This window comes from Halichoerus grypus, chromosome 2, assembly GCF_964656455.1.
Source record: "Halichoerus grypus chromosome 2, mHalGry1.hap1.1, whole genome shotgun sequence".
NCBI classification, from domain to species: Eukaryota; Metazoa; Chordata; class Mammalia; order Carnivora; family Phocidae; genus Halichoerus; species Halichoerus grypus.
The window spans coordinates 119,274,110-119,301,618 of record NC_135713.1 but is presented as its reverse complement, the minus strand read 5'-3'; the positions used below and the strand labels follow the sequence as shown (position 1 = coordinate 119,301,618).

General features: G+C 40.7%; 2 protein-coding genes and 1 pseudogene across 2 annotated transcripts in view; 1 reads left to right on the top strand and 2 right to left on the bottom strand.

Moving 5' to 3' along the window:
* Positions 1-27,509, bottom strand: part of HBEGF (heparin binding EGF like growth factor) — a 385,453-nt gene that overhangs the window by 229,651 nt on the left and 128,293 nt on the right. The window lies entirely within an intron of this gene.
* PFDN1 (prefoldin subunit 1) overlaps positions 1-27,509 on the bottom strand; it is a 68,179-nt gene that overhangs the window by 5,889 nt on the left and 34,781 nt on the right. Inside the window, exon 3 of the mRNA XM_036124164.2 lies at positions 26,868-26,952. Within this exon, the coding sequence (XP_035980057.1) occupies positions 26,868-26,952 (85 nt within the window). The remainder of the gene's footprint in view (positions 1-26,867; positions 26,953-27,509) is intronic.
* LOC118555786 (ubiquitin-ribosomal protein eS31 fusion protein pseudogene) lies at positions 15,460-16,099 on the top strand (annotated as a pseudogene).

The following is a 27,509-nucleotide window of genomic DNA, read 5'->3' as shown; positions in this document are numbered from 1 at the left end:
AGATGGCAGAACTGCAGCAAGCAGAAGCGGCGCAGAGCTCTGCAAGTGCCAGTGACCGGGTGAGGCGCATCACCAGGGGCAGGGAAGACAGGCCACGTCTGACCGGGAACTGAAAGCCAAGAGACTGATCCACAGACACATGTCGGCTTGGGAACTCATCAGGGTGCATCCACTTCACCATTAAGGATACAACTAGGTGGAGCACCTGGGTGGCTCAGATGGTTAAGCGTCTGCCTTTAGCTTGGGTCATGATCCCGGGGTTCTGGGATCGAGCCTGGAGTCGGAGTCGGGCTCCCAACTCAGCAGGGAGCCTGCTTCCCTCTCTCCCTCCGCCGCTCCCCCTGCTTGTCTTCTCTCACTCTGTCAAATAAGTAAATAAAATCTTAAAAAAAAAAAAAAAGGATACAACTAGGCAATAAGGGAACTTGTGAATTTAACACAAGTCTGGGAGACAAGCTCAAAGAATGAGAAAGCAGATTTAGGCATGGAACAGGAGAATCTAGGGAGAAATCTAAGAAGTTACTGTCTCTGCAACTTTCAGAAACCGCTTTCAAAAGGTCCTCTGCTAAAAGATGTGGTTTCGCTGGACACTGACCTTGTTTTTCTTCCAGGTGGTCTCTTACCTGTAAAGAGACTCTGACACTGCTACTCTGTGGGGTCAGACTCCCAAATCCCACCTGTGACTGCCCAAGACAAACCTCACCACGACTCAACGCCTTAGGGCAGAAATACACTGGGGGAGGGGGTGGGGAGAGAAGGATTCTATTTCCTCCCCTTGGTCCCCCTAGGGTTTGGGTGATCAATACCATTACTGCCCGCCCTAACACATGAGCTTCCTTTAAGTCCCAGAGAAAGCCCAGCCCATCAGACAATCCAGGAAAGAAAGTAGAAAGAAAACTCCCGGGTAAGTGCAGAGCCAGCAGAAGGGCCAACTGTTTCAAGGCACATGGCGCTGAGTAGGCTACATCCAAAGCATTATTACATTTTGGGGCACCAGGCTTAAAAAGGGATGAGACATGTCAGTAAATCATGTCAAGTGATAAGCAGTGAAGTAGGTAGAGATATGTGGCTCAGAAAAGATTAAGAGGAGAAGGAACCTGACCACTGCCTTAAATATCTAAAGCAATGGCTCTTAAAATGTGGTCCCTGGAATTTTTCCAGCATCAGCAACTCCTGGGAACTTGTGAGAAAAGCATAATCTCGGGCCTTAACCCGGACCCACTGAATCATAAATTCTAGGGATGGGGCCTAGCAATCTGTGCTTTCACAGCCCTCCGGGTGATTCAAAGCACACTTTTTAAGTTTGAGAACCACTGTTCAAAAGTGAGAGTTGGCAAACTGGATTTTTTTCTATAAAGGGCCACTCAATATCTTGGGCTGTGTGGAGATGTCTCTGTCACAACTACTCAACCCTGCCATCATAGCATAAAAGCGGCCACAGACAACGTGTAAACTAGTGGGTGCGGTGTAAATGAATGGGGTATCTGTGTTCTAAACACACAAGAACAAGCAGCAAGGTGGGTCGGCCAGCAGGCTATATGGTCTGTCAACCTCTGTTCTTAAAAAAGGAGTCTTAGGGGCGCCTGGGTGGCTCAGTCGGTTAAGCGTCTGCCTTCGGCTCAGGTCATGATCCCAGAGTCCTGGGATCGAGCCCCGCATCGGGCTCCTGGCTCAGCGAGGAGCCTGCTTCTCCCTCTCCCTCTGCCTCTCTCCCTGCTCATGCTCTCTCTCTGTCTCTGTATCTCTGTGTCTCAAATGAATAAATAAAATCTTTAAAAAAAAAAAAAAAAAAAAAGGAGTCTTAAAAGAACTGATTCCAGCAGGCAGAGATTTCAGAGATTTTTAACTTTCAATGAAAGTTGCCTAGTAAAAGCCCAAATTTCCATCCATCCATCCTTCTTCTGTTCATTCATTCAGCCCAGTGCCAAACCATTTTCTCTCTTTCCCTCCAAACTCCGGTCCTTGAAGTCTGTGGCATCGTGCTTTACCAGCCTCTCCCCCCGCTGCCACCACCTACAATACCTGAGTACTGGCCCTCATTCGCTGACGGCTCACCGTCCTCTCCACCACAGCCGCACCGCTCAAGGGGACTCCAACAAGAATGGCAATCCTTCCAATACCATGATGTCCCCTCCCCTCATAATTTTTATTTCACCCCACCTCGGCCACCCACCCGCAGTCACACCCTAGGCACCGTGTCGACACCACCAACTGCACCACCTCCGACATTTCAGGTTCACCACCACGACTCCGTATTTTTCCAGGTTGCCGTATCTGATAATTCTCAACTCCAGCATTTCTTCAACTTCATCTCAATGACAAGTTTTGTTTTAAGATTTTTGTATTTATTCATTTGAGATAGAGTGAGAGCTAGAGAGAGAAAGAGAACACACACAGAGGGTGAGGAGAGACAGAAGCGGACTCCCCACTGAGCAGGGAGCCCAACACGGGACTCGATCCCAGGACCCTGGGATCATGACCTGAGCCAACGGCAGATGCTTAACAGACTGAGCCACCGAGGCACCCCTCAATGACACGTTGTTCATTATACATTGTTTCCATGGCCTTTCCCTTCCTACCCATCCTACCTAGCTAAGCTTCCACAGTCCATCATTTATATATTAACCCCTTACAAATATCCCTTTTCTACTTTGTTCTGCTCTCCCCTGTTGCACTTGCCTGGCAAAATGCCAACCCAAGTTAAACCCAACCATCTGCCTACTCATGCTCGTACCTAAATGTTAAAGAAAAACACTTAAATGTATGGAATGGTTTCACTTTAAATTCAGGACCATGAATCTCAAATGGGCACTCAACATTGTCCTAGTATCCTATTAAACTTCTTTAATAAGTTCACTTGTGTGTTCTCCAAAATAACTATTTCATACTTTATCTGGTCTCCTCAAATCTCCTATACTCTCTCCTCCACTCTCATTCTCAGGTCACTGAGAAAATACAAGCAATCTCATGAGAATTGCTGCTTCTCCCCACTACCACGTCCACTACCTGACCCGCACTATACAGATACTCTCTTCTCTCCCTACTGTTAAAATGGATAGTGTCCCTGCTTCTGTCAAAACACAGCCCTTCCACTTGGGCACTGGTTCCATCTCCACTCACCCTCTCAAAATTTTCACTGCTGCAGTCAGCCTTTTTCTTTTTTCCTAATTTTCAATTCTTCTTTCTCTGCAAAGTCTTTCTTATTGAGGCAAATCATTTAAAAAACCCTTTCGTGTCCTCACATTCCCTGCAGGTACTCTCCCCTTCTCTCCTTCCCTTCTTAGCACAATTTCTTGATCCAATTGTTTTTAGCAGCTCCCTCCATTCCTTACCTTCCCATTTGCTCCCCAAATTGCTCCAGTTACTATTATTCTTATTTTTTTTTTTTAAGATTTTATTTATTTGAGAGAGACAGAGACCGTGTATGAGAGAGAGAGCATGACGGGTGGGGAGGTGTGGGAACAAGGGGCTCGATCCCAGGACTCCAGGATCATGACCTGAGCCGAAGGCAGACGCTTAACCCACTGAGCCACCCAGGTGCCCCTGTGCTTATTTTTTATAGCACAGAGGAATCTGTTACAATCTTCTTATAACTTTATGACTCTCTTGGCCAAATACTCTCTCTACAAGTCTTCCAAATGAGCAAATAAAGTAACTTTTACTATTTCAGTGTGTCTTTAGTTTGCTCTAGTCTTACAAGAGCTAGAGAATCCAATCAATAGTGTGTACTGTGGAGTTTGGCCTGTAGGCATGATAAAGCGGTAGGTGGAAAAGGGTGTGCCTTCTCAGAGAGGAAGTCAGGGCAACACCTCACATTCTTGGAAGTGGAGGTGCGCCTGACTCAACTGTGAGGACAAGACTAGGAGGGAGGACATGAGGCAAGCATCTGAAGTCACTTCAGTACTGCTCTCTGCTCCAAGCAAATCAAGAATCTCAATTTTCTTACAACTCAACCCAAAAAGATGAAGAATACAATTAAAAGATGGGCAAAGGACTTGAACAGACATTTCTCCAAAAAAGATATATGAATGTCCAATAAGCACAAGAAAAGATGTTCAACCTCATTAGTCTTTATGCAAATAAAAACCACAATGACGGGCGCCTGGGTGGCTCAGTCGGTTGAGCGTCCAACTTTTGGTTTCGACTCGGGTCATGATCCTGGGTCTTGAGATCAGTCCCCTCATGAGCTCGGCACTCAGGCCGAGTGCCAGAGTCTGCCTGAGAGTCTTTCCCCGCGCCCCCCTTCCCCTCTGCTCGGCTCCACCCCACCACACCCCCCGCTTGCACAGGAGCTCTCAAATAAATACCCCCCCAATTTTTTTTTAAAAAGCACAATGAGATACTACTTTCTACCCACCAGGATGACTATATATAATCAAAACCAGAAAATAAGTGTTGGCAAAGATGTGGAGATATTAGAACTCTGATATACTGCTGGTGGGAATGTAAAATGATGCAGTTACTATGGAAAACAGTTTGGCAGTTACTTAAGAAGTTAAAAGATAACACTGCCACATGACCCAGCAATTCCACTCCTACGTATATACTCAAGAGAAATCAAAACAGGTGTCCAAATAAAAACTTCTGAATGTTCATAGCAGCATTATTCATAATAGCCAAAAACTGCAAACAACCCAAATGCCCATAAATTGAGAAAATGTGATATACCATACAAGGGAATACTGTTCAGCCATAAAAAGGAATGAAGTTCTGATGCATGCTACAACATGGATGAACCTTGAGAACATGGAGCTAAGTGAGAGAAGCCAGATACTAAAATCCACACTCTGTATGATCCATTTATATGAACATCAGAACAGGCAAAACTATACAGACAGACAACAGATTAAAGACTGCCGGGTGCTGGGGGAGAGGGGAAATGGCCAGTGACTACTTAATAGATAAGGGTTTCTTTGCGGGGGGGGGGGGGGTTGAGTGTGTTCTAGAATCAGACAAGTGGGGATGGCTGCACAACACTGCGAATTTTATGTTACATAAACTTCACCTCAATTAAAAATAAAAAAGAATTCCTGGTCTTCTCAAAATGCTGTACCACAAGGAGAAAAGACAGGACATGAAAGCCCTGTGTTTAAAAACAGGCATGGTGGGGCGCCTGGCTGGTGCAGTCAGTTAAGCATCGACTTTTGGTTTCAGCTCAGGTCGTGAGATTCAGGCCCGCGTCGAGCCCCGTGCTGGGCTCCGCACTCAGCAGAGTCTGCCTGAGAGTCTTTCTCCCTCTTCCTCTCCCTCTGCCCCTCCTGCTTGTGCTCTCTCTCTCTCCAAAATAACTAAATAAATTTTAAAAACAGGCATGGCAAGGCAAGCTCCTAATGAATTATTTTCACAGCAAATCAGTCTTTGCTCCACCCAAAACTCAGAAAATTACACACAAACTGGCCAAGGTAAAATAAACTGACGTATTAATTTCTGAAAACTAACTTTAATGTTATCAGTGTAAGTACTAAACATTTAGATTAATGAGTTAATTAGGTACTCTGGGAGAGCCAATGAACAAACAAGGGTAAGGAAATTTCTATGTGATCACATTACTACTTTCCAATCGAGGAACATATTTATACAACTAAAAAAATAGAGATACGGCAACCGGAAACCCGTAAAAGGAACGGGAGACAGTGAAAACAAGCAAGAGCTCAAAGCCACCACAAGCACAGATTCATGACTCATAGGCACCTCCTCTGCTGATTTGTCTAGGTCAGCAGAGGGCATAACTGGAGAACTACAAATACACTCCAGTATCAAAGACTTATTTATAAAGCTTTCCCCAAAAATTGGCTTTCTTTTCATTAAGAAAGACAAAAGGAAAACTAATAGTTATACCTCTCAGTATCACCAAGGAATTACTACTGCTCTCGAACTCTAAGCTAAACCTCTAGGTGAGATAAGCAACCTTGGGTCTTTGCTCACATTGCTCGCCGTGTTCTAAAGGGCACCGGGAGGTCAGCTCACATCACCCAGTGACACCTCTCCATCCGGGGTGATCCAGAAGCTCATACCATGATGAAATTACTCTACAGACCAGACGTCACAGCTGCCACTTGTCCCAACTCTACACACACCCAAGTTACCATGGAACGGGTACAAACAGAATGGAGTTTAATATGCTATTAGCTCTGATCTAAGTAGCTGACATAACACCAATTAAATTTATAATGACACTGGAATAATGAGAGAGCACTTGGCACACTTCTCTTTGCAAACATGATTCAAGGGGTGGTTTTCATTTTGCCCTTCCTTCAATTTCCAGATGCTAGGTCTCTTAAAAACCACTTACAATCTTTTTACTCAAAGAGCTGGCGTTTAGGGGGTTTACCATTTCATAAGAAAAGGACCACTAACTTATTAGAAGGGCCAGCTACTAGGAATATGCAACCACAGTATAGGAACCCTCATTTTTTTCAGAGTAAAACTGAATATCGTGGTTGAAATCTAGAAACCTGGGTTCCCAATCAGCTTCCTCACTTTCCCTGACTGATTCTGGTTCTGGCTCTAAGAAGGATACTTGATCTCCATTTTCAAAAGACAGGCAGACGGGGCGCCTGGGTGGCTCAGTCGTTAGGCATCTGCCTTTGGCTCGGGTCATGGTCCCAGAGTCCTGGGATCAAGCCCCGTGTTGGACTCCCTGCTCTGCGGGAAGCCTGCTTCCCTCTCCCACTCCCCCTGCTTCTTCCTTCTCTCGCTGTCTTTCTCTCTGTCAAGTAACTGAATAAAATCTTTAAAAATAAAAAATAAATAAAACACAGGCAGAGGCCATGAAATTTATGAGATGGCTTCACCACAGAATCCATGGCTGTTAGGAAATAAGAGCAGCAGACATCACTGTCCTGGGGGCACTTGCGCCCTTGAGCCCCTACCAATGGCTGTATTTATGCTACACATGGAAGAAGTCACTGGGCCCTTTGGCTACACTCACATGGTATATACTGAAGGTATAGACAATGGGTCCTTTGCATAAAATACAGAAAGTTTTATGTTCTTACGGAATACCCTAGAGCAGTTTAAATGAGTGAACTACATATTAGTGTGGGTAGAGCTCAAAAACAAAAACAAAACAAAACAAAAAAGGTTACTGAAAGATCCAAACAATAAGATGTCATTTGTTAAATATAAGATGCCATAAAACATGGAATGGAAAGATACACACCAAAAACCTGATAGTAGTTGCTTCTGGTGAATGGGAATAAAATTGAGGTGAGCTTGGAAGGGAAGTTACAAAGGAGATTTCAATTTCATTAGTACTATTTTTATAAAATAACAAAAAAGTAAGTATTACGAAATGCTAACATTTGTTAATTCTGGGTAGTGAGTACACAGGTGTTTGTTAAGTTAGCCTTGTATATATGTGTATCTTCTTTATTAAAAAAAAAAAAAAACCCTTTATCTTACAAACATTTGGTGGCAATGTGCTCAATCAGTAAGTAGCTCCTGAGCATCACCATATGCAAACAACAAATCTTATATTTATTGAGTATTTTTCAGGCACAATGTCAAGTGATTTACATGTATTAATGTTAAAAGGTAGGTATTTTGAGGGGGCGCCTGGCTGGCTCTGTTGGTAGAACATGAGACTCTTGATCTCAGGGTCATGAGTCCAAGCCCCACACTGGGTACAGAGGTTACAAAATGTTTTAAAAAGGTAGTATTTTTTAAGGGAGAAATGCTTATCCTCCTCACTTCTGGTATTCATCAGCTATAGCCCGGACCTCAATCTACTCTCAGGAAGACGAGTGGTTTTTCTGACTGGCGTGTTTGGGAAAAAGCAATATTGCTCAGCTCCTTCTGCTCTGCCAGGATCTGCCTGCTTGAAAAGGTACACATTTTCTTCATTTGTTTGACAGTATCAGCGTGCCTCTGCAGAAAGAGACGTGTGGTTGTCCCACACTTGGAGAGATTTGCTGGGTAAATTCATCTCTTCAGTATGCCTAATTCTGGATCAGTTCCAGAAACCGCTGTTATCACTGCACACTAAAGCCACATTCTTCAACCTTACCTTTAACTAATAAAGGGAAAATATATAAAAAATTTTTTCTCAATCTGCCTTTCAGTTGGTTCCACACTTAGGCAGATAATAAAGAGATTATTTGTTGCCCCTCTCCATCAACACTGTTGTTGCCATTTTATAGAAGAGCGGATTTAGGCTTATAGACACTAAGTAATTTACCTAACATGTAGTAAACAACAGGACTGGAGTTCTAATTCATATTCATCTGATTTCAGAGTTCATATTCTTAATTATTATGCCAAGGCATTATGCTACACATATCCGAGCAAAGAAAAGCAATACCTACTACTTGCTAAAAATCTTCAAGATGAACTAAAAAAATATTCTAAAGGTTAAAGCTTTTCTTAGTATATACTGAAAGAGGGTAGGAAAGTGCACATATTTAGGTGTGTGCATATGTGACAGCATGTATGGGGAAAGTACGGTTTATTATAAAATCCCTTTAGGAAACTTTTAACCTTCAAAACTAGTTCAAAACTAGTAGGCATGTTTGCTTTCACCCATGTAAGTACCCACCTCCCTCAACTATGACTCAAGATACCACAGATGCATAGCAGGGCTGCTTATCTCCTGGGCTCTAAATGAACTGTGTTCAACCACTCCCTGCACTACAGTCCCACGGACAGAGGGCTCAGCTCTGAGCCTAACCTGGTGCCGGCCTCTACCTCCCGCAACCCCTCCCTGAGGGAACAAATCTGTTTCCCTCAGCAGACCAGGCTCGCCTGGCTCCAGGGTCAGTACGAGGAAGAGAAGGCCACAAAGCATCTGCAACCCAAGTCTAATTGAGCTGACAGCTCCGGCTGCCACCACAAAACCAAGGGCATGGACAGTCTCCTCACGATGGAGGGAGTGGCCCCTTCTCAGCACAGGCTTGCCCATATAGGCATTCACTTAGTTCTCTGGACTCACACTACACACTGTCCACACCTCTGGAAAGAGCTTTACACCCTGCTGCAGTGCCGTTGGGCTTAGTCCATGACTCTCATTCATTCTTTCTCTACTACCTTTTCTCCTTCGTTGACCTACTCCAGTTCTATAACTTTAAATGACACCTATAAACTGACAATTTATAGGTAATTCTCAACGTATTTCACTAGCCTGGAATGCCAGATTCATATATCCAACTATCTATTCAATATCTCTACTTGGGTATCACAAACCAAACTTTCAATTTGCTTTTAAAATTACTTTTGAGGGACGCCTGGGTGGCTCAGTTGGTTAAGCGACTGCCTTCGGCTCAGGTCATGATCCTGGAGTCCCGGGATCGAGTCCCGCATCAGGCTCCCTGCTCGGCAGGGAGTCTGCTTCTCCCTCTGACCCTCCTCCCTCTCATGCTCTCTGTCTCTCATTCTCTCTCTCTCAAATAAATAAATAAAATCTTTAAAAAAAAAAAAAAAAAAAATTACTTTTGAAACTTGAATATCAACTAGGAAAAACTGACCAAAGAATTACCACTGGCACACGTGTTCCCATAAACCTGTGGAATCTCTGTGGAGCCAGTACACGTGGAATGCTATGTGGAAACCACACTACATGAACAGCATTGGCACTGGGAATAACTACTTGCCCAAAACAAGTAGTATTTACACAAAGTGAGTAGAAACAATGTGGGTTTCATTCATTTTAGCCTTAACTCTTTTCTCTTAGACTTCTCTAGCCTCATTTCTCACCCCAACCTCCTTTACCATTCCACTTCCAGACATTTGTCCCCACTATTTCTTTGATCTGAAATGTTCTCTCCTCTGCCCCAGCCCTAAGCAAACAAAATTCTAACTGACCTTCAAGGTCCAGGTGAAATGACCCCTCTCCCATAAACCCATTCCAGATCTCTCCAAGAGGAGAATGAATGATACACATGGGAGGAAGGAGGGGCCAAAACTCTGAGTCCTCTTTCATCCCTACACCCAACTGTCTTTGGCTTTACCTTCAAATATATCCAGAGGCTGACCACCTCCACTGGCACTGCCCTGGTCCAAGCCACCATCAATCTCTCACTTGGATAATGCAACAGCCTCCTAACAAATCTCCATGCTTATACCTTTGTCCCTTATAATCTATTACCTTTTTTTAAAAAGATTTATTTATTTAATTTGCGGGAGGCAGAGGGAGAGAGAGAATCTCAGTCAGGCTCCCCACTGAAAACGGAGCCCGACACAGGTCTCGATCCCAGGACCCCGAGACCATGACCTGAGCCAAAATCAAGAGTCGGACACTTAACTGACTGAGCTACCCAGCCGCCCCTAATCTATTTTCAATATAGTACCCAGTCTGGTCCCGTTAAAATATGAATCAGATCATGTCATTCATCTGTTCAAAACCATCCCCAAACTCCCAATTCCAGAGCATAATCCAAAATCCTTAATATGGCCTGCAAGCCCTATATAATAATCTACTCCTGGACCCTTCCCTGATTTCTTCTCTACCTCACTCAGCTCTAGCTGAACTGGCCTCCTTGCTATTCTCCCAACTGGTCAATTACTCTCTCACCTTCAGGTTTTCATATTTGCTAGTCCCTCTGCTTGGAGTCTTCTTCTCCCAGATGTACATGTAGCTTGCTCCCTCACTACCTTCAGGCTACTGCTCAAATATCACCTTATAAGAAAAACCTTCCCTGTCAATACTATATAAAACAGTTTATACACTCCCATCATTCTGTCTCCATACTCCAAGGTATTTTTCTTTTTAGCATTTATAAATTATACTGTTTATTATCTCTGACCCCGTCCCGTTCACCAGAATATAAGCTCCATGCCCATCAGGGCCTTTGCCAATTCTGTCTTCATTGCATAGACCAGTGCATGGCATATAGCAAATACAACAGACTATGTTCGTTCCTTAATGTATGAAAGTAAGAACAAAAAGCCTCCAAAGACATAGCCCAAAGTACTGTGTGTAATTCAGACACTCAGCAAACATTTAATAATGCCTTTTTAAAAATATGCATATACTTCTTCTGGCCTATCTAACAACTATTATTGGCCAAAGCCTTATGTCATAAATCCAGGAATCGTTTAGTCTTCCCAAACCAATCAGTTTTAAGTGAAAAAGTTCAGCCTCTCTATTAAAAGCATCTAAGTTTAAAAGTTTATGGCAATCGATATTTTATAATTTAGTTTGAAACTTGATCCAGTTTAAGGCTTCAACTATACAATCAGAAGCTCCTTCTTTCTCTTTTATTCTTCTTCACCACTTATCTAAAGAAAGCAGACAGAGAGTATGCATTAATGAAGGCTTTGAATTTGAACTCCAAAGAAAGCCCAGGTTCTGAACAAAAAGTGAAGTTTTTCTTTACAAATTTCTGGAGCTGATTAAACTCAACCACAAATTACATCTGTTTTGAGCTACTTTTAAAGATTTAAAGCACTGCCAGATATGTCATTCTACATGAATCACAAGACTTTATCATATATATAGAGCACAGATAATCCTGAAGACTGTGTTCTAAGTTATATATTTGAGAACCTTTAGTTCAGTTAAAATCATGATTTCATTAAATTAGAGAGGAGGGCAGGTTGGTGACTTAAGAAATGTCCAAAAGTAAGCATTCCCAAAGCCTATGGTGTCCAAGCACTCGGATCCCAGAGCTTTAGGTAAACACCAGGCTCTACGTTAACATAGGCTTCCCAAGACATTTCCCCCCAAAGAATCTCTAATAAAACCAATCCATTTCTTTCTTTGGTGCTTAAAGTGGTCAGGTTCAGACCACCTCCCCCCGCCCCCAAAAAACCAAAAAATTCTGGATTTTGGATACGACTTCAGATACAAAAATCATTAAGCAACCTAAGAATATAAAAATCAATAATCCCTCAGGTGGGTCAACACAAACTGTAGAATACCAGAATATAACTGAAAATTTGGTCCTAGTTTTCATATACTCCACCACTGGTAAATACATAGCAAGGGACAGGAAAGGCATTTAAATCATTCCTTCGCGATCAACAGCTTTACAAACAAGTACTAGATTGCTATGTCTACTTTACAGAAAGTTATTGCTAGGATTTGAAAAAAACCAAAGGCAAAGAGGGGTCAAGAGCCAAATCCAAGCAGAGCTTCATGTTGGCACTGTGGGTTAAAATTGCACAGGTATACTGGAGTCAAACGTGTGGTAATTTCATCAAACAACCTGACTCTCTGAACAATGAGTTAGGGAAAAGGACTGAACAGAAAGATTTCTTTATTCTCACACTCACTGCCCCATCTGTAATCACCATTCTCTCCTTCTCACCCTCTCTTGCACACTAAGTGCATATTTCCACTGTCAAAAGCCACATTAAAAGACCAGCAAAAGACCACAATCACCTGGTTAACCTCTAGCATAACTACTGAGTGGAGCATGCTCTTTGAGGCCCCCAGCGCTGGCTCTACACTGCAAGTGGATGTGGGTGCGTGAGCCCATTGGAGCTTGGGAAAAAGGAGAGCTCAAACAATGTTCTTGTCAGCACTTTAAACAAAAAATCCATTCAATGATAATGGCACCATGTTCCTTTTGCCCTTTCTCCCCAGGAACTAAATTAAACAGATTACAGACAGTGGCAAGAGCTGGCCTTAGAACAGCCTCCCCCTTATTTATTATTTTTAGCAATTTAGTCCGACAACGCCTGACAACTAAACATGCCTAGAATAGCTAAAGGGAGGGGGGATTATCAGATACTACCAGCAAAAAAACACTAGTCATCACTTCCTCCAACCCTAAGAAAGAATCATTTTCCGTGTCTTTATAGCATCATGCAGAGTTGGAGCTTTTAGAGTCTCACATAAAAACAGAGTACATATAAAACATCAGTGGAAACCGATAATGCTTCCTGATCTGGAGGACTGTTCCACCCTCACATGTGTTTTCTTAAAAACAAAAGCAGAATAAAATGAACTAAGTTGTTTTACACAAGAGTTAGGAGTAAAATGCATCTGTGTCCATTTTGGAAGAATTCCCTCACAAGATAATTATGTACCCAAAAGAATGGCTTCATGAATAGTGATGGAATTCAAATGTTTTTATTATGCTGGTGAAAGATGAAAGATTGGCAAGTAAGACAAAGTGAGGTAGGAGAAACTCCTCTAATTAATCAAAATTAGGAAGACAGCACCACCCACAGACACTCTATTTATAAATGAAATAATGTACTAAAAATTCTCTGAAAAATGAAAAAATAAAAATGGTAAAGTAGAACTATCTGCATCAGCAGATTAAAATTCATAAAAATACACTTTTTATTGTTTAGTAAGATAAAATGTCCATGTACATTCAGGAATTTATAATTAATAACACTTCCTGAACATTTTTTGCCACGATTCTAAGTATGATGTATTTTATAAGACAGTATAGAATAAAGCACTACAAATGAGTAAAATGATGTCTTCCTGGGTATGTTATTTTAATTTATGTATGTGGGATTAATAATACAGCTCCATCCAAAAATATCTCTAAAACAGGTGATACGTAATATACTACCTTAAGCCATCACAAGCACATCTGTGATTTCGTAATTTAAGCAACTACTACAAAGATATCAAAAAAGATGTTACCTTTTATTTTTTTATATATTTTTTTAAAGATTTTATTTTCTTTATTTGACAGAGAGAGACACAGCGAGAGAGGGAACACAAGCAGAGGGAGTGGGAGAGGGAGAAGGGAGAAGCAGACTTCCTGCTGAGCAGGGAGCCCGATGTGGGACTCGATCCCAGAACCCTGGGATCACGACCTGAGCCAAAGGCAGATGCTTAACGACTGAGCCACCCAGGCGCCCCTGTTGTTACCTTTTATTACATTTTAAATGGCAAAGCTGCAGGCAGACAACTACTTTTATTTTACCTTCAGAGAAAAGGATTCCAATTAACTTTTTAAATTAAAACTGGACATGAAAGGAAACTGCTTTTTGTTTTGTTTTGCCTCCTTTCATCTTTTTTTGTAAGGGAGCATTTTTGCTCCGCAAGTGTCAATTCAGAAGAATACCAAGGTTATAACGATAAATTTAACAGAAGTGCCCACAGATATCTTCTAATCCAACCTCTCATCTTACAGATGAGGACACTGAAGCTTAGAGTACAGCAAGGGCTAGAATTCAGAATTCCTAACTCAGCAGAAGGTATTTAAATTAGGAATCTAGGGTAATGAATGCTCTGTTGTAAATCTAGGAGACTTGGAGATCTCTATTTATGGTTCAAATATCAGTATGGATCTTGTTCTTTTGAGCTGACATGCAGAGTGTGCTCATTAATACAGGTGTGGCCCGTCCACACTGAGTATTGAACAACTCACTTCCTCTGGCCAGTATCTATTACTTCAGGTTAGGGAAGACCTGTGCTGTAAGGACTGACCAGAGTCAGAATCTCAGGTAAAGAAAATATACTGATTAACTTCCCCTTACCATCTAGCTACAAGAGCAGGGAGGCATGCACTAACATGAAAGAAAATTCAAAGTCTACCTCATTGAAAGAAATCATTTTCTAAACAGGCTGAAAGTGACTGCAGGAACTCTCACGCATGGGAGGGAGGGGATAAAGACAAATATTCATGGTTAGGCACCGAGAAAAGTTAGACCATATAAAGCACAAAGCAGTGAAACCTGAGGTCAGTCAACAACCCTCTGAAGCACTGAAAGGGATAGTCCGGTGCGGGTATAGACAAATATTCCAAGGAGGAAATCAAGGCACCCTGGGAATGCATTCTAGAAAAAAAGGATTAATAGACTCAAGATGCAGAAAGCTAAACTCAAGTCTAACGGGAATGCAAATCCTTCTTTTACCTTAATCATAAAACGAAGACACACATATCAGTCAATATATGAAATCAGAGGGATGTATGTGTAAAATATTTGTAATATATATTTTACAAATAAGGAAGACTGTCTAGTTAACAGGGCAAATCTATCTGAAATGGTCACATCTAAGTTCTCACCAGAGCTGAAATATTATTTTTTAAGTAAACTCTACCCCCAATGTGGGGCTCAAACTGACAACCCTGAAATAAGAGAGTCACATGTTATACCAACTGAGCCAGCCAGGCATCCCTGAGCTGAAATATTTCTAACAAGGAAGTGAAATATATCACAGTTTACATTTGGGTAAATATTAGCACTTGGGTCATAACACATATACACTGACCAAGGCATTGAAAATATTGATAATAACCAATAAAGATTACTCAACCAGAAAAAGAGCGTATTGGGCTTTTTCAGACTCATGCCTATTCTTCTCTAAAAGCCAAAGAGGAAGATTATGCAGCTACATTAAGCCTTAAGACACCAGGACAGAGAATATATATAGTTCACTATAAACTCTAGGGCTTCCAAAACATCAGGCTCTTTTAGATTTAAGTCTTAAATAACTAAAAACTATTTTAAAACAAACATCCATTTTTACAAATGTTGAGAATGCAAATGAACTCTATAAAGAGATAAGTATTCATACCTGAAATCATAAAGCATGGGACAGCAAGAGAAACATCACTCACTACTCTCCAAGTCAAAACATAGAAAAGAGATGAATTTACTAACTTGCAATTATTATTTTTTTTAATTAAAAAAATAAAAGCAGCTTTCCTTTCCGATCTGCCATCTGCGGTGGAACCGCCGCAAGATGCAGAGTTTTGTGAAAACTCTCATGGGGAAGACCATCACTCTTGAGGCTGAACCCTCGGATACAATAGAAAATGTAAAGGTCAAGATTCAGGATAAGGAAGGAATTCCTCCTGATCAGCAGAGATTGATCTTTGCTGGCAAGCAACTGGAAGATGGACGCACTTTGTCTGACTACAACATTCAAAAGGAGTCCACTCTTCATCTTGTGTTAAGACTTCCTGGTGGTGCTAAGAAAAGGAAGAAGTCTTATACCACTCCCAAGAAGAATAAGCATAAGAGAAAGAAGGTTAAACTGGCCTTCCTGAAATACTATAAGGTGGATGAGAATGGCAAAATCAGTCGCCTTCGTTGGGAGTACCCTTCAGATGAGTGTGGTGCTGGAGTTTTCATGGCTAGCCGCTTCAACAGACATTATTGTGGCAAATGTCTGACTTACTGCTTCAACAAACCAGAAGACAAGTAACTGTATATGGGTTAATAATAAAAGACATGGGGCGCCTGGGTGGCTCAGTTGGTTAAGTGACTGCCTTCGGCTCAGGTCATGATTCCGGAGTCCCGGGATCGAGTCCCGCATCGGGCTCCCTGCTCAGCGGGGAGTCTGCTTCTCCCTCTGACCCTACCCCCTCTTGTGCTCTCTCTCTCAAATAAATAAAATTAAAAATAATAATAATAATAATGAAAGACATGAACAACAACAACAAAAGCCACTCAGAGGGTCTAGTGACCTAGATGAAGGTGGGACACCATCAAGCTAATTTTCAGAGTATAGACATTTTATACACTTTAGTACTCAAGTCTCTTGGGTCAGAGCAGCAGAGATCTCTGAAAAATAGCTCCCTTCAGCAAATGACTAAAAGATAAACTGTACACTCTATTAGAACATCCTGACTTGTTAAGAATAAAAATGGAATGCCTACGAAGATAAAGTGTAACTCTACATAATGGAACGAAAACAAACAAATCACAATCTTGAGTAACACAGATATATCTCACAATGTTGAGCAAAAGAAGGCAAAACATATATATACAGTGATTTTGTTCATATAAAGTGCAAAAACAAGAGTAAATTACACTGTTGAGGGGAGGTATATATAGCTGGTTAAAAAAAAAAAAAAAAAAAAGGAAAAGAAAATACAATTGCACCAAAAACGGTTAAGATTCCTAGGAATAAACCTAACCAAAGAGGTACAAGACCTGTATTCTGAAAACCTAACACTGATGAAAGAAATTAAAGATGACACAAAGAAATGGAAAGACAGTCCATGCTCATGGATTGCAAGAATACTGTTAAAATGTCCCTACTACCCAAAGCAATCTACACATTTATACAATCCCTATCAAAATACTAACATTTTTCACAGAGCTAGAACAAACAATCCTAAAATTTGTATGGAACCACAAAAGACCCCACATAGCCAAAACAATCTTGAAAAAGAAAAGCAAAGCTGGAGGCATCACAATTCTGGACTTCAAGTTATACTACAGAGCTGCAGTCATCGAGACAGTATGGTACTGGCACCAAAACAGACACACAGATCAATGAACAAAATAGGAAACCCAGAAATGAACCCACAATTATATGGTCAATTAATCTTCAACAAAGCAAGAAAGAATATGTAATGGGAAAAGACTATCTCTTCAACAAATGGTGTTGGGAAAACTGGACAGCTACAAGCAAAAGAATGAAACTAGACCACTTTCTTACACTATACACAAAAATAAATTCAAAATGGATTAAACACCAAAAGGTGAGACCTGAAACCATAAAAATCCTAGAAGAGAACAAAGGCAGTAATTTGTTTGACAACAGCCATTAACAACTTCTTTCTAGATTATGTCTTCTGAGGCAAGAGAAAGAAAAGCAAAAATAAACTATTGGGACTACATTAGAAAAAAAGATTCTGCACAGAGAAGGAAACTATCAACAAAAGTAAAAGGCAGCCGATGGGGTGCCTGGGTGGCTCAGTCGTTAAGCATCTGCCTTCGGCTCAGGTCATGATCCCAGGGTCCTGGGATCGAGCCCTGCATCGGGCTCCCTGCTCAGCGGGAAGCCTGCTTCTCCCTTTCCCATTCCCCCTACTTGTGTTCCCTCTCTCACTGTGTCTCTCTCTGTCAAATAAATAAATAAAATCTTAAAAAAAAAAAAAAGTTAAAAAAGGCAGGTGGGGTGCCTGAGTGGCTTAGGCAGTTAAGCACCTGACTCTTGATTTCAGCTCAGGTCATGATCTTGGGGTCGTGAGATTGAGTCCAGCACTGGGCTTGGTGCTCATGAGGGAGTCTGCTTGGGATTCTCTCTCTCTCTCTCCCTGCCCCACCCCCGGCTCGGGCACATGCTCTCTCCCTCTCTAAAATAAATAAGATAAAATAAAATATATGAAGGATTTGTAAAACTCAACACCCCAAAAATGAATAATCCAATTAAGAGACAGGCAGAAGACATAAATAGACGTATTTCCAAAAAAGACATATAGACATCCCAACAGACATATTAAAAAAGGCTCAATATCACTTAACATCAGGGAAATGCAAATCAAAACTACAATGAGAGATCACTTCACACCTGTCAGAATGACTAAAATCAACAACACAAGAAACAACAGGTGTTGTCGAGGATATAGAGGAAGAAGAACCTTCATGCAATGTTAGTGGGAATGCAAACTGGCACAGTTTCTCTGGAAAACAGTATGGAGGTTCCTTAAAAAGTTAAAAATAGAACTACTCTACAATTTGGCAACTGCTCAACTAGGTATTTACCCAAAGAATAAAAAAATACTAATTCAAAGGGATATATGCACCCTGACACTTATAGCAGCATTATCTACAATAGCCAAATTACAGTAACAGCCCAAATGTCCACCAACTGATGAATGGATAAAGATGTGGTATATATTACTCAGCCATAGGGCGCCTGGGTGGCTCAATCGTTGGGCATCTGCCTTCGGCTCAGGCCCTGATCCCGGGGTCCTGGGATTGAGCCCCACATCGGGCTCCCTGCTCCGCGGGAAGCCTGCTTCTCCCTCTCCCACCCCCGCCCCGCTTGTGTTCCCTCTCTCGCTGTGTCTCTGTCAAATAAATAAAATCTTAAAAAAAAAAAAAGAATGAAATGTTGCCATTTCCAATGACATGGATGGAGCTAGAGAGTATTATGCTAGCAAAATAAGTCATTCGGAGAAAGACAAATACCGTATGATTTCACTCACATATGGAATTTAAGAAAAAAACAAATAGGCAAAAGGAAAAAAAAAAAAGAAAAAGAGGCAAACCAAGGAACAGACTCTTACCTATAAAGAACAAACGGATTGTTAACCAGAAGGGAGGTGGGTGAAGGGATGGGTTAAACCGGTGATGGGGATTAAGGAGTACACTTGTGATGAGCACCTGTGATGTACAGAAGTGCTGAATCACTATATGGTACACCTGAAACTAATAGTACACTGTATGGTTTTGTTTTTTGTTTAGGATTTCATTTATTTATTTGAGAAAGAGGGAGAAAACACAAGCAAGGGGAGGAGCAGAGGGAGAAGCAGACTCCCCACTGAGCAGGGAGCTGGACATGGGGCTCAACGTGGGGCTCAATCCCAGGACCCTGGGATCGTGACCAGTGGAAGGCAGATGCTTAACCAACTGAGCCACCCAGGCGCCCCAGTACACTGTATGTTAACTAACTGGAATTTAAATGAAAACTTAAAAGGAAAAAGGAATACCTATCACAAAAGTTAGGGTTGTGGCTATGGGAAGGGGCAGGAATGGCATTGTGATTAGGGGGAGAAAAGAATGGGAGAGCCTCTGGTGCACGTCAATTTTTATTAAGCTATATGTATTTTAAGGTTCATTTTTATAAATGCTATATTTCACTACAAAATAAATGACTAATTTCTTAATGGAGTCTAAATTTTGAGCTATGCCCGCACGGAGTATAATTCTTGTTTAACGTATAAAAAAACATCTCATCACTGGCTCTGCTCTCACCTGCCCTTCTCTCTCCACCGAAACAGAATAGAATCACTGTCTATCATATAATAGTGTCCACCTGACATCACCTCCAAAGAGGGGCTCCCATCATACCCACAATGGTACCAACTCAAAAATGAAGTACTCAGGGCAAAACGTGGACATTCAGCCAAGTGCCTACCAGTTACCACCCATGCTATGGAAAAAATGATCTTCAACAGGCAGAGTAAAACCTCCTCAATCATGGGAACTCCTCCAAAACATTTTCTCATCAGAGTCTCAAAACAGCGAACTGCAGAATGTCACAGGCACCTCCTACCAGTTCCCTTGCCACTATTCTTCCTTCTTGTTTCAGGAACCACCATCTAACCAAAATTGTCATTTTTGTGCAAGAATCAGGACTTTTACAGTTTCTTAGATTTTACTTACAACACGGGCTACAGAGCTATTTCACAACCCTGAGATTGTAATATCTTGTGTCAGAAGCAGCATTATGCAGGCCAAAATGTCCTGGGTTTCCTTACTCTTATTTTTATTATGTCACTGCTAAGCTAACCAGGGTAGTGGGAGGTGTGGTGACCATGTCAAAGATAAAGGAGAGGAAGTGGTCAACCAGTATACGCATGTGTCTAAAATATAATGGGAACTTTAGACTAAATGTAGATGAGCCTCAAGCAATAACTGCCTCTTCACCTGGAACACAGGAGCGAACCTAAGAGAACGGTGGTCAAAATGTACTCAAATATATCACTGAAAGCTTAGAGTTATCTCAAGGATTCCAAAAAGTGGAGATTCATAAGGCAAGAGGGTCAGAAATTGAGCTCTAGCTCATCTGAAAGCTGAATCCAAGTTTTTCTAAAGGCAAAAAAAAGTCCATAAAATTATATCCTTCTTACTTCAAAAAAAAGTGAGCAAAAAATATAGGAAGTATTTTTCACTTTAGAATAAATTGCCTCAGTCAACATTTTAACTCAACTTTAACTAAAACTGAATTTTCTAGGGAAAAAAAGACTTCTATTTTCCTTTTGTAGCAATGCTGTATATTTCAAAAAGAAAATTATTTTTACAAAGACAGATGAGAAGTGCCTGGGTGACTCAGTCGGTGAAGTGTGCAACTCTTGATCTTAAGGTTTTAAGTTCGAGCCCCATACTGGGTGTAAAGATTACTTAAAAATAATCTTAAAATACTGGGGCGCCTGGGTGGCTCAGTCATTGAGCGTCTGCCTTCGGCTCAGGTCATGATCCCAGGGTCCTGGGATTGAGCCCCGCATCGGGCTCCCTACTCCATGGGAAGCCTGCTTCTCCCTCTTCCACTCCCCTTGCTTGTGTTCCCTCTCTCTCTGTGTCTCTGTCAAATAAATAAATAAATAAATCTTAAAAATAATAATTTTAAAATATTAAAAAAAAAGATAAGACTCATAGTCTTCATTCCAAATCCCAATTATACTAAGGTCATTTAAGAAATTAAGCTTTTGTACTTTTCTAACAAGATATACTGTATTATGTATTATATACACTCAGCCATCTTGAAAAAATTATCGGAATTTTTAAAAAACAGACATAAATAACATGGTTACTCTATCATACTAAAGCCACCATTTTATATTTTCTCTTAAACAGGACCAGCATCATTGGTCTAATCACCATTAAGATGAAATGGTGATTGTTCCTCAAAGAACCTGATCTATCATCTTTATAAAGGAAAGATAAAAATCTAAATAACACTATCATATTGTGAGTCTGTTATGAAAATATTTTCTCATTAATCCCAGTAAAATGACTACAGCCCAAAGAATACCCAACATTTGGGTAGTATTTTGTAAATATGGAGTTTTAAGAAGAAAAAGACAGTAAGACTGTCTTCCCAATAAGCTAGTACTTACCTTTACCCTTCTAGTAAGTAATGTAACTCCCTATCAAGGGAACATGAAGGCAGGGTTATAGTACCCCCACCTCTGCTCCATAAAAAAGGGCCAGCAAGTGAGGCCACTAGATTGGATGACAATGTAGGGACAGCATAAGAGAGTTTATTAAGAGCTAAACAAATTCCAGGTAAGCTTTGCACTCATAAACAACAGCTGGGGGGAAAATGTGCAGAAGGCAAATAAACAAAAAAAAAGAACAGACATGGATAAAAGGGAGTCTAGGAAATATGAATGAAAATGGGTTCGCATTTCAAAGAACCTGAATCAGATAAGCACCTATGTCATTCAAAAGGTGTATCCATAGTGTCATTTGTATAGATTGTTGGCAGGAAGTGAGGAGGCATACAGAGTGCGCCAAGTTAACAGCTTTGATCAAAAACTGAAACTACAGATCCAGACACAAAACAATCTTAGAGATGAAAACATGCTTAATGGAAACAGCCTGGCCTTTGTCTGCTGACTTATGTATAAACTGTGACTCCCCAACTATATTTTAAGGTATCTTAGGGTAAAAATTGATGATGATAAGTAAATAGGATTAAGACAAAACAGGCTGAACTGGCAAGAAATGCTAGGACCCAGAAGAAAACACTGTAGATTTGAAAGGAGAAGCAACAACTCCTCCTTGGGAAGAACTATTTAGAGCTCTGAATCTGTATCAAGCTTCCCAAGCAACAGGAAACCCTATTTTTAAAGATTTCATTTATTTGAGAGAGAGTGAGTGGTGGGGAGGGGCAGAGGCAGAAGCAGACTCCCTGCTCAGTGGAGAGCCCACAACACAGGGCTCGATCCCAGGACCTTGAGATCATGACCCGAGCCCAAGGCAGCTGCTTAACCAACTGAGCCACCCAGGTGCCCCCAGTAAACCCTATTTGTAATTACCTCAAGTGGTGTTGGTTCATATGTTCAAATTACCACACTATGGTATGAAACTAATAAAATCATTACGGAGAACAAGGAAAAAGGACCTGATTTAAGACTGAGGAATCAGAAAATGCTTCTTAGAAGTAGCCCTGGGCGCCTGGGTGGCTCAGTCGTTAAGCGTCTGCCTTCGGCTCAGGTCATGATCCCGGGGTCCTGGGATCGAGGCCCGCATCGGGCTCCCTGCTCCGCGGGAAGCCTGCTTCTCCCTCTCCCACTCCCCCAGCTTGTGTTCCCTCTCTCACTATCTCTCTCTCTGTCAAATAAATAAATTTAAAAAAAAAAAAAAAAAAAAGAAGTAGCCCTAAACTAAGATCTTGAGTATTAATATATGGAGCCACTAATAACTGCAGGAGGAGAAAGTTCCCCAATGGAGGAAACTATTTTTTCCAAAGACCTAGTAGAAACAAAGAAAGCACAGCAAGTTCTAAAAACAGAGTATTTCTGAATGGCTGGAGTATACAGTGTAAAAGAAGGCAAAGGAAATGAGGGAGAGGAGAGAAATAGACAGGAGTCATTTCATAAAAAGCCTTGAAGGTATGGTAACAAGTTTGAACTTTACCCAAGAACAATGATGAGTTTTACACAGAGGAGTAATAGGACCAGATTTTCTAATATGTTACAAAGGACATTCTAGCTTAAATACATTAAAAGGATTGATGGGGAAAAACCAGAGATTAAAAAAAAAAAAGAAAAAGAAAAAGAAAACAAAAACAAAAACAACCAGTTAAGATGCTACTGCAGGGGCGCCTGGGTGACTCAGTCGGTTAAGAGGCTGCCTTCAGCTCAGGTCATGATCTCAGGGTCCTGGGATCGAGCCCCGCATCAGGTTCCCTGCTCTGTGGGGAGCCTGCTTCTCCCTCTCCCTGCCACTCCCCCTGCTTGTGCTTTCTCTGTCAAATAAATAAAATCTTTAACAACAACAACAAAAAGATGCAACTGCAGATGGTGGGAACAGCTGCTTTAAAGGTAGGGGAAAGAATTCCAGAAGGAAATACCACTTCATAGAGAAAATAGGGAAGAAGTAATATTCAGAAATATAAGAATTTTCCAGAACTGGGAGGCCTGGGTGGCTCAGTCAGTTAAGTGTCTGCCTTCAGCTCAGGTCATGATCCCAACATCCTGGGATGGAGCCCCGCATTGGGCTCCCTGCTAAGCAGGGAGTCCGCTTCTCTCTCTCCCTCTGCTCCTCTCCCCAGTTCCTGCTCTTTCTCTCTCTCAAAGAAATAAAATAAAATCTTTAAAAAAAAAAAAAAAAAGAATTTTCCAGACTGATGGAAGATCTTAATCCTCAGATTCAGGAAACTCAACTTAAACCAAGTAAGATTAAGAAAAAAATAAAAAGACTAACTCCACACCTAAATATATCCCAAAGAAACCACAAACCATGAAAGACAAAGAGAATATTAAAAGTAACCAGAGTGGGAGCACCTACGTGGCTCAGGTCATGGTCCCAGGGTCCTGGAATTGAACCCCACATCAGGTTCCCTGCTCAGCAAGGAGCCTGCTTCTCCCTCTCCCCGGCCCCTGCTCCTGCTCTCTCACTATCGCTCTCAAATAAATAAAAAAAATCTTTAAAAAAAAAAAAAAGTAACCAGGGAGGTGCCTGAGTGGATCAATCGGCTGGGCAGCTGACTCTTGGTTTTGGCTCAGGTCCTGATCTCAGGGTCCTAGGATCCAGCCCCATGTCGGGCTCCATGCTCGGCAGGGTGTCTGCTTGAGGATTCTCTCTCTTCCTCTTCCCCACCCCCCCACTCGTGTGCACGCTCTCTCACTTTCAAATAAATTTTTTAAAACAATAAATAAATAAAGTAACCAGAGAAAAAAGACAAAGGAACAACAATTAAGCTGACAGATGACTTCTCAACAGCAACAACAAAAGCCAGAAGTCAGCAGAATACTATTTTTAAAAGACCTGAGAAATTCCCAAACATATAAAGCAAAATGAAATCTATCCTCTGAACTATGTATACAGTAATAATGAGCACTTAAATACATGGAGAGTAATCTCTAAACACCAATGCCCACTAAGCTGAAAGACGAAGGAGAAACTCATAAGTATCATCATGGAGATTTGACATATCTCTCTCAATAACTAATTGAATAATCAGGAAAAAAAATCAGTGCTTTTGTGATATTAAAAAAAACATGTAAAAGATTAAAAAGAAAAAAGACACAATAAAATGTTCTAGGAAAGAAGTTGGGGTTTAATTCTGCTAGTTTTTTGTAGCTGTAATTAGCATTTCAAATAAGTACCAACAAGCCAGCTAATCTACTTCCATTATCTGGCAGGTATCAGGATACTCTACCAGTATTTGAGAAACTCCAAAAAAAGGTAACTTGGGGGAAAAAAATTTCCTGGGGTGCCTGGGTGGCTCAGCTGGTTAAGCGTCCAACACTTGACCTCAGCTCAGGTCTTGATCTCAGGGTCGTGAGTTCAAGCCCCGTGCTGGGCTCCACACTGGGTGTGGAGCTTACTTAAAAAAAAAAAAATCCTAATACTCATCAAAACTAAACGGTATGCTATAATCATCATCTGTGGCAATTTTACCATAATATTCTTTTTAATTATAAAAGTTAACACATGCTATAATTTATCCAATGCAAAGATTTTAAGAAAAAAATAATTTCATGCCCATATCCCACCTAATTTCCTTAGAGTAACCAGTGTTAATATAATATATATACTGACATATCTTTTTTTTTTTTAAAGATTTTATTTATTTGACAGAGAGAGAGAAAAGTCACAAGCAGGGGGAGTAGCAGAGGGAGAGGGAGAGGCGGGCTCCCTGCTGAGCAGGGAGCCTGACCCGCGCGGGGCTTGGTCCCAGGACCCCGGTATCACAACCTGAGCCGAAGGCAGACCCTTAACTGACTGAGCCACCCATGCGCCCCCTGAAATATCATTTTGAATGTTTATATAGGGCTCTTATTTTTTGTGTTTTCATAAAAAGAGAATCATATATACAATACTTTACATCTGGTTACTTATTCATCAGGATAATTTTTAGACGTATTTACCTACAGCTGCAAAAACAGGTTTTCAGTTATCCACATGAAATAGTTTTATTTGGAGTTTTTTTTTAAAGATATTTTAAAAATATTTTATTTATTTATTTGACAGAGAGAGATCACAAGTAGGCAGTTTTTGAAGTTACTTTGAGAACAGGAGAAGATACAAAATTCAATCTAGAACAGTTGGGCTAACAAAAATGATAAAATAGGACACAATAATAAGCTGGTTACTAAAAGGTAAATTTTTCTTTTTTGTTTGTATGCTTAATTGTTTTGTTTTTTACAATACACCTTTCTAAGCTACAAATCTATTATCAAGTTTGTTTAAATTATGGTCAGTAGTCAAACAAAAATAAACCTAACTAACCTAAGACACTACATAGCAGGCCACGCCGAGCTGGTGCCCCTAAGGAACCCCCGGGAGGATACGGGGGGTGTCTCACCAATTCCGCAGAGGGCTGAGTCAGATTCTGAACTACCGCCGCACACAGTACTCACACAAATTAGATAAAGTGACCTATGAAGTCATTGTAACCACCCCCATTTCAGGAAATCTTGGCCCCAAAGAAATAACAACCAGTCTTTTGCCCAGGCCAACTTTTACTATATACAGGATGGACCTTCTACTCAAGCCCAAGAAGAGTATCTCATCAAAGGCCTTAATGTATATGGTAAATGTAATAAATTCCAATTCTCCAAAAATTTACTATGTTACTCTTACCCCTCACCTTTTCCCCTAGCAGAAAAAAAAAATTGTTTTCCTCACTGCAGCATCATCCTTCAGATAGTTATACCTAATCTATGTTAAATGAATTGCAATATGAGACATATATCAAGATCCTTTAAATACTATTACCATCACCCACTCTCATGCCGATCCACCACAATAGGTGGTGTTTAAATATATACTGCATGTTTTCCTTTTTTCTTTTCTCTCTCTTTTTTTTTTAAAGATTTATCTATTTTACTGAGAGGAAACGAATGGGAGAGGCAGAAGGAGACAGAAACCTAAGCAGACTCCGTGCTGAGGAGGGAGCCCATCGCTGGGGGTTCAATCTCATGACCCTGAGACCACGACCCGAGCCAAAACCAAGAGTTGGACACCTAACTTACTGTGCTGCCCAGGCGCCCCTGCTTTGTTTTTAAAAACAGACATGTTCATTTGAAGGCAATGGAGAAAATACATTCAGATTAACAGCATCCTATCTTCTTCAAAAATCTCTACATTTCCCAGAGACTATTCTTTTTTCTTCCTTCTTTTTTTCTTTTCCTTTGAGGGAGAGGGGAGGAGTGTCTTGCACACTGCCATGAATATGACTGGTTTATTGCTCTAAAACTCAATTAGAATGAAAACAACGTGACATGACTTTGGCAAGCATACGTTTTCATTTAACACGAGAGTGAGATAATAACCTTTTTCTTAAAATTTACTACTGTCAATATTCACTCAAAACTTACTTCTAATTCTTTAATTTTTTCTTCTGCTATTTTCTGTTTCTCTAAGAGTTGATTGTGAATTACCTCCTTGGACTGAAGAATAAACCTACAAAACACAAAAAAGTTGAAGATTAAGCCACATGACCACCATAATCATCAAAATCAACAGCTACATACTACAGATATTAAACTAAGAAAATTAAAACAATGATCTTCTAATTCGGGACCAATAAAATGCATTGCTATGTTAATGTGACAAACTCAGGAAACCACCACAAGTTTAAGCCTTGGCTGAGAAGGACTAAAAGTTTAAAAGAAAATTCTGCTTACTACTCTAAGAAGGGAATTAGGCTTTAAGACTCACAAATAAGTGAAAAAAATTAAAGGGATAAAAATCTATTACAGGCTAAAAGTTAATAAAAATCCACCGTAATTTTTATTTTTTCAATTGTCTAGATCAACTTTTATCTAGATATTTTTTTTTAAATATTTATAAGTTAGAGCTCCCCCTCCAATCTTTTTAAACTTTTTTTTTGTAACAGCACTAACTCATGACCTTTTAAAGTCACAATCAAGTACTGTGTTAGGATCAATGCATTAGTGTTTATAGGAGTTCCTCAAACAAAAAGCACTGTATAAAGCCTAGTATCTTTTATTATTATT